This window comes from Camellia sinensis, chromosome 5, assembly GCF_055761805.1.
Source record: "Camellia sinensis isolate YWXY chromosome 5, ASM5576180v1, whole genome shotgun sequence".
In the NCBI taxonomy this organism is placed as follows: domain Eukaryota; kingdom Viridiplantae; phylum Streptophyta; class Magnoliopsida; order Ericales; family Theaceae; genus Camellia; species Camellia sinensis.
Genome location: NC_138965.1, coordinates 150,220,544 through 150,228,497, shown reverse-complemented (window position 1 = coordinate 150,228,497; position 7,954 = coordinate 150,220,544). Strand labels below are relative to the sequence as shown.

Genomic DNA, 7,954 nt, shown 5'->3' with positions numbered 1-7,954 from the left:
GTGAACATGTTCATCCTTTGCTAACATAAAGCAATTTTTGTAGACTATTGACAGGTAAACTATTTTTTGAATCCCAAAGCAGGTTGGATCCAAAGTGGCCAGAGTTTCCTTCTTGTGTTCCCTCTTTGTTTCCTTTTCTTAGAACACAAACAGAGCTTCAAACTAATAGTTTAATTCCTTCATATAGTAGTTAGCAAAGAAGAAACAACATAAAACAGATCACTCCCATATGGCGCAATAATATTCACTAGTCAACTATCAAATATACTAGATATTACCATTCAGTTTTGGATTTTGCAATTGTAGTAGGCCAAAGCATTATGCTTGGGCAATATTTCTAATTATACTTTCAGCGGAAATGACACGGTAAACAACCAAAACAAAAAGACAAAAACAAAACACAAACACCAGCAGTATAATGATCTGCCATATTATACCAAAGTCCTCATCTAATTTAGCAGATCACATCTGGGGGTGCACTTTATGTAACCAGACTTCTCTCCTTCCATTCTGCCAAAAGTCACAACATGCTTCAATCAATAACAGTTTTGCATTCCCATATTCAAGAAATTTGCATGCAAGAGAAATACAAAGAATTGAAAAAACCCACCCAAAAAAAAAGAAACCAAATGTGAAAAAAAAATATCTTCTTCACATGTCAATTTGGGAAGGATGGAAAAAAGTTATTACAAGGTTGAGTAAAATAAAAAAATTCATTTGTAAACATGGCAATTCATTTTTAGCTGCTATTTATTTTCGCGAATATGTGAGTTTCTGATAATACAAAGAACATAGAAATGCTCGCAACATTAGTCCAGACGGTTATAAGGCTTTTAAATTTCACTTTCTAGTACTTTTCCCCCCACTTTTGGTGGTACCTGCTATGAGGCCTAGCTCAGACCTCATTTATAACTACTGCATAGATTTTTTGAAGAATTTACAAATATATATATTATTTCTGACGTCCATATGTCAAAAACATGTTTCTAAGTCCATATTGCTAGCAGTTCCAAAAAGGGACAAGAGTAATCAGGATTGCCAAAAAAGAATGCCTAGTCCTGTTACTCGTGTATTGTATAAAAATAAATGAACAACATAGAAATACCTCGCAGCATTATAAGCAAAAATGATAAACCTTGTTTATCTAAACCATCACCATATGTACTTTTCACCAGAAAAGAATCATTGGAGAGGATTAAAGACAAATTCCAGAAGTGGGCAAGGGCAAAACATGCAATAGAAGCAGCAGTGAACATGTAATAAACTGCTATAATATTCCACTTGAAACACAAAACAATGAAACTAATGAACATAAATGAACTCACACACTTTTCCAGAGATTGTATATGCTTCAGCGACTAAGAATCCGTGGGCGATTGTGGTTGTTGTGGTGCCTGTGGCCACATTTGTGGAGCCATGTAGGGGTGAGGCTGTTGGGCATACATAACAGGATCCAGAACAGGCTTGCCCATAATCATCCCCGGAGTTCCAGCCTGAGGCGAATGCTGAGGTGGCATATAATAGTAAGGATATGCATCAGCAGGCCCCCCAACAGGCATCGTTCCTCTCGGGATCGATGCAAGTGCTTCATCTTTCAGATCCTCCCTTGGCACTATGTCAACCAAAAAATCAAAGATATCAGTCCTTGTGATCGCTGCCGCGATATCATTCTTTTGGAGTGTCCTCCTTTTGTTTTCCTCTGTGTGATTCCAAGATCGCAGAGTTAACTCTAAGATGAACATCTCACACGCCCTGGCAAACACTATTGGTGCCTCAGCCGATATCATTCTTACATCCTCATCAGCCTTCATGATCTTCTTGATCCTTGCCAAGGGAAGGTTGTGGTTCTTAAAGTCAGTAACTTTCTCGATTTCTTGGTATTGATTCGCCCAAAAAGATTGGAGTTGTTGTTGCAATAGCTGTTGCTGTTGTTGGTGGATATGTTGGTACGCGAGCTGGTGTTGTGCAAGCTGAGCTCCTCCTGGCTGACTAGGAGATTGTGTGGGCCCAACCGACGTAACAACTGGTCCTCGATTAGGGGTCCCACCAACTTGGTTTGGTTCAAATTGGCTCGTGCCGTAATGCAGCTGAGCTCCTTGTGGCTGTCCATGCCCTTGTTGATCCATTCTGTCCTGTGGAGGCTCGAAAGGAAAAATGTATACAATTTCAATAAATGCAAAATTGAAAAAGTTAAACACTACTTAAGTACTTATTTCATTGAGAGAGAGAGAGAGAGAGAGAGAGAGAGAGAGAGAGAATAAAGTTGCATTTTAATTACATAAACTAAATTTCTTGCTGACAAAGATACCGTTGCTGCCAAAACCTGAGTCAATGTTGAACAAAGTATAATAAAGAAAACAATTCATGTCAATCTGAAATCCCATGAATACGATAAAGAAAGGCTACCTCTAGTTAAACAATGTACAAGGAAGAAAACAATTATTGATACCATTATGCTTTTTTTGGTAAGTAATTGTAAACTCATCCCAAACCCTTGTAATCCCCTTCAAATGACTTCTTTCCCATAAGACCCACGCACCTCTAGCAAGACCCAATCACCCTAAGTCATTCCATATTTTGTTGGTACAACCTGCCTCCAAAACCTATCCCGTTCCACTGCATATCTCCATAGTCATTTTCCCAACAAAGCTTCATTAAAAATATCCAACTTCTAATCCCCAAACCCCTTTGCATTTTGATAGGTTTACGTACATCCCAATCCACAAGATGATACTTAATTTCTTCACCTCTACCACCCTATTGAAAATATCGCTGCATCTTCTCAAGGCCCTAGCCACAAAGACTACAATGGTAAATAAAGACATGAAGTACACAGGTAGGTTTGACAATGTACTTTTAATCAAAGTATCCCTCTTTCCGAAAGATAATATCTCTTCCATCCTGTTAATAGGACTACAAACGAACCGAGTTGTTCACGGGCTGGCTTGGCTCATTTAGTAAATGAGCCGAGCTCGAGCTCGAATAAACTTGGCTCGTTTATCTTTATTTAAATTATATAATAAATATATTATTTATCTATTAAATAATATATAAATATATAAATAATAGCATAAATATATTATTTATGTATTAAATAATATTTTTATTTAAATAACTTTATTTAAATAATGTAAATAATAATAATAATAATTACTGAGCAGAGCTGAGCTCAAGTTTCATAAATATTATCAAGCCGAGTTCGAGCTCAATAAACGAGTTTGATAAGTAAACGAGCCAAGCTCAAACTCAACAAAACTCGACTCAGCTCAACTCGTTTGCAACCCTACCTACTAGTCTCCCAAACTCATGTAGATTTGAATGATGATCCAAGAGATTAACCCAAATAAGTAGATGGTATATAGCCCAACCCAAATAAGAATAGAGGCCAAAGACTCAACGTTGGGGATATCCCAATCGGGATTAGCTCTGATTTCTTCAAATTCACATCCAACCCTAAAAATGCCTTGAAACACGAAAGGACAAATCAAAGGTAGAACAACTACTCTGGATTTGCTCAACTAAAATACAATGGTGTCATCAACAAAAAGTAAACGAGAGATCATCAGGTTAGCTTCCTCCAACACCCCTACTTAAAAAGCCCTCTATAAAACCAACGTACATAGACCTCAACACCATCTTACTTAGACTTCCAAGGGGTTGCATCAAGAGGATCCGCTCTTTCCCCTTCTTATCATCTTAGTTATGGACCAAAACAGACCAATTTTATCACAAGCTCTTCCATTGATAGAAAATGTCCTTGTTTTCTCGTAGGTAAAGTAAGGACATGACCGAAAAAGGAAAGAAAAAGCAAGGACATATGTCTTTTCTTCTCCGTGTGAAAATAGATCTTAATTATAGAAAAGTGATTGTTATGTGGTTCCCAATGATTATCGAGCTAAACCAAAGTTTTAAAAAGCGGCTGCAACCATTACAACGCCGTTACGTAACAGTTGTGATGGTTACCGCCACCCGTTACGGCCGCTTTTGCGGTGTGATTGAGATTTACAAGTATGTTGACCGTAGCGACTGCCGCAGCGGTCGTAACGGTGCTACAGTGCTATAACGGCCTGTTACACACCGTTACGTAATGGTTCCAAACTGCTTCTTTCGAAAAAAGAAAAAAAAAAAAGAAGCTAAAAATAGGGAACAAAGGATAGAGGGAGAAGATGGAAGATGAAGAGGGAAGATGGAGGAGTAAAAGATAGAGAGAGGAGAGAGAAGAGAGAAGATGAAGAACATATTATTAATTTGTTAAAGGTGTAAGACCTATGCTATTATATTCAACTGCCATCACTCAACCATTTTATTTATGTGTCTATCTATATATTGTTTAATAATAATAATAATAATAATAATAAGTGTAGTTATTATCTATTTGGCTTGATTAAAATAAATATATATAATTAGACTTTTATTTATTCTTACTTTTATCATTGTTTATCTTATATATAATAGTTAGTGATTAATTTTTTTGTAAAATATCGACAAAACATAACTCCTATAATTAAATATTAATACATATTTTATATATGTCAATTTTTTTTATTAGTTTATTTTATTTTTATTTACAGGTTATCCAAAAAGATAATAAATATTCAAGTGATCTAAACTTAAAAAAAAATTAAAAAAAATCTTTATAATTTATTTTTTAATTTTTATATAATTACATTAGCATGTATAATTTGTTATTTAAAACTATTCAAGTCAACATTTGCATATGCTTCCACAAGTATAATAATTAAAAAAATAATTTTATACATCTAAGTCTAATAATTTTTTTTTTGTGCCACAAACGTAATATGGATTTATGACATATAAAGTTATTAATTATTAAAATAAAATGTAAAAAACTCAGTTTATAGTGATTTAAAAATATGAAATATATTGGATCATACTTAAAAACTTACAAAAATTGATCAATATTTATTTTAAAACCCAATAAATATGATTATGGAAAAAAAATATGTGTATCGGTAAGTTTTTTTCAAATTGTGTGAAAAATAAAAAAATTCACGATTCCAGTTTCCGCAACCGTTACACTACGGCCTTTACACCCCGCAACCACAACCGCACCACTGCTACCATTACGGCGACCTATGAAGCATAGACACGGCAAAATGGAAGCCGTGGCAGTGTCGGATACGGGGACACGCCGGGGACACGGGGACACGTCGGGGACACGTACGGGACACGGCATCTGGCGTGTCCCCTTAATTTAATTTATTTTTTTGCAGGTGACACGCGTGTCCGAATCTGGACACGCCATGGACACGGCGAGAAGAGTAACTGAAAGGGGGAAAACGAGAACAAACCTGGTCGGCGATGATCCAGAGCCCTTCGACTTCGATCGACGATCCAGAGCCCCATTCTACTTCGACGATCCAGCCCCTTCGATCCAGCCCCTTCGCCTTCGCAGAGCTCTCTCTCTGTCTCGCCTTTGCCTTCGCAGAGCTCTCTCTCTCTCTCTCGCCTTCTCTCTCTCCTTCTCTCTCTCCCTCGCTTCTGATCCTGATCGCGATCGCGATCGCGATCGTCTCCCTCTCTCTCGCTTCTGATCGCGATCGGCTCCTTGCTTCTGTCTCCCTCTCTCTCGATTCTCTTCCGTCTGGCTTCATGTATTGATATTATAACTATTATAATTATTATATATTCATATATAATATATATAACTAATACCTATTATTATTTTATTATATAATAACTATATATAATATATATAACTAATATATAATAACTATATATAATATATATAACTAATAACTATTATTATTATTATTATATATTCATATATAATATATATAACTAATAACTATTATTATTTTATTATATATTATATAATAGTTATTATATAACATAAATATACTCATTAGATAATGGATAATACATATTATAAGATAATATATACTTATACATATTAATAAATAAAAAAATAAATACATGTATGTAAAATAAAATAATTAATTACAACACATTATTTAAAAATATAATAAATAAATAAAATAATTAATATGTATTCAAATAAAAATATTTATAAAAAAATTTAAAAATTTGCCGTGTCCCCTGCCGTGTCCGTGTCCCCATTTTTTAGAAATTCCCGTGTCCCGTGTCCGTGTCCGTGTCCGTATGCGTGTCCGTGTCCGTGCTTCATAGACGGCGACTACAACCGCTTTTCAAAACCTTGAGCTAAACTCTCTGCAATTGAGTTGACAAACACATATAAACCAAGTAAACAAGGTTAAAACATCTTGAGTGATAAAGAAACAATGCAATTGAAGTATAGTCAATTGCTAACATTTAATTGAAGTTATTAAAGAAGCGTTGGTAGATTAGGTTTTTATTTTCATTTTTATTTTTAAATTAAATCTAAAACTAATCAATAATGATTAACACTTGCCAACCACATAAAATCCAAGCCCCACAAATGTCTTCCCCAAAAACATTCCTTTGATCAGAATCAATCTTCCAAAGTGTTTGACAAGTTTTCTTAACCAAAAAGATGTGTAAAGGAGCTAAAAGTTTTGCCCCAATAAATTCTCCAAATAACCAAGCCCACGGATGGAAGTGGAGCACTTTCCCCACAATGGAATTTGATTTATCAATTTAAAATTGAGGGGCACTGCAACATACAAAATGGAAGATTGTATGTCGCATTAAAGTCATTGCAAAAAAATCATATCACCAGGAAGAAAATCAAAATGGGTTTAATTATTATGCCCTAAAATGGCCTTACTTAATGTTTTAACTCAACTGACTCGATAGCGAACATGGATCAGGACCATCTCCACACCATAACTTCTAACTTTCAGAATCCTCCGAATTGTGATGTCGGATGTGGATATCAGCTCTGAAAATGGAAGGGACATCATTTCAAGCCATTAGGGGTTCAAATCAAAAACAATTTCATGGCCAAACAACTCATAGAATCATCACAAGAAGGCGGAAGAGTCGAAACGGTTCGGAGAGGACCCAAACCCTTGTAAATCAATACAAAAAAAGCGATCTTCAAGGCAATTTAGTGACAACCCCCCCCCCCCCCCCCCCCCAAAAAAAAAAAAATAGTCCCCAATTTTTCTCAAATTACATGTTGATTTGAACATTGATAACCAAATCAAAAAGAACAGAAATAATCGAAATGTATACATGCAAGAACAAATACATAGATACAAATCTCCAATGGTTATTTTAAATGGAGAGAGAAAGAGAGAGAAAAAGGGTACCCTCGTTGTTGAGATCTGTGTTGCTGATCTTGTCACAGAGATTGAAAACCCTGAAAAGAAAATCCAAAAACAGATCAGAATGCTTGAAACTAAAACATAAAAAAGTACAGATACCCAGAAAATAAAAATAAAAAGAAGGGAAAATTGAAAATCTTTGAATAAACATGGATTAATTAATCAAACCACTCTATACCTTCTGGGCTTTTTTTTTTTTTTTTTTTTTAATGTTCCGTACAGTTGACGACAGACCCTTTTTCCTAGGGTTTGAGAAGCGCTCTCTCAGGTGCCAAACCAAACCCAGCAAACCGCAACGAAGATTGTCTGTTTGTTTGTCAACCCCAGAAAGCGAGAGTTCGACTCTGACTCTCTCTATTGTATGCCGGGGAGTTTCTTTTTACACACCACCTCTTGTCTCAATGCACTCACTCGTTGAATTGTTTTTTTTTTTAATTTTTAAATTACAAATATATATATATATATATATATATATATGTATACCTTAGCTTACGTTGGTTCGGCTCCATTGACCCTATTTGGGGGAGTTTATTTTTAACTTATTTTAATTTTTAGTTTAATTTAAATTATTTTGATATATTTCGTTTAATTTATTAATATAATTTATAATTTTTTGTAAGTTAAAAATTAATTTATTCTTTAAATGGGAAAGAAGAAACTTAATTTATAAGTCAAAAATCAATTTATATTCACAGTTATAAGGTATAAGCCGTTAAGTTATA

General features: G+C 34.8%; 1 protein-coding gene across 3 annotated transcripts; it reads right to left on the bottom strand.

Annotated features, from left to right (window-relative positions):
• Window positions 1–230: 230 nt before the first annotated feature.
• On the bottom strand, window positions 231–7,672 carry LOC114298558 (nuclear transcription factor Y subunit C-3). 3 transcript variants are annotated; one of them, XM_028243154.2, is made up of 4 exons: window positions 7,411–7,672; window positions 7,218–7,267; window positions 1,330–2,132; window positions 231–510 (listed from the first exon to the last, which is right to left on the bottom strand). In XM_028243154.2, the coding sequence occupies exon 3, from the start codon at window positions 2,124–2,126 to the stop codon at window positions 1,359–1,361; it is 768 nt and encodes a 255-aa protein (XP_028098955.1). In that variant the 5' UTR covers window positions 2,127–2,132; window positions 7,218–7,267; window positions 7,411–7,672; the 3' UTR covers window positions 231–510; window positions 1,330–1,358. The 3 variants fall into 3 exon arrangements, with proteins under 3 accessions (XP_028098955.1, XP_082726262.1, XP_082726263.1); XM_082870136.1 differs by having other exon boundaries at window positions 1,326–2,132; window positions 7,411–7,658; XM_082870137.1 differs by having other exon boundaries at window positions 7,157–7,267; window positions 7,411–7,583.
• Window positions 7,673–7,954: the final 282 nt, after the last annotated feature.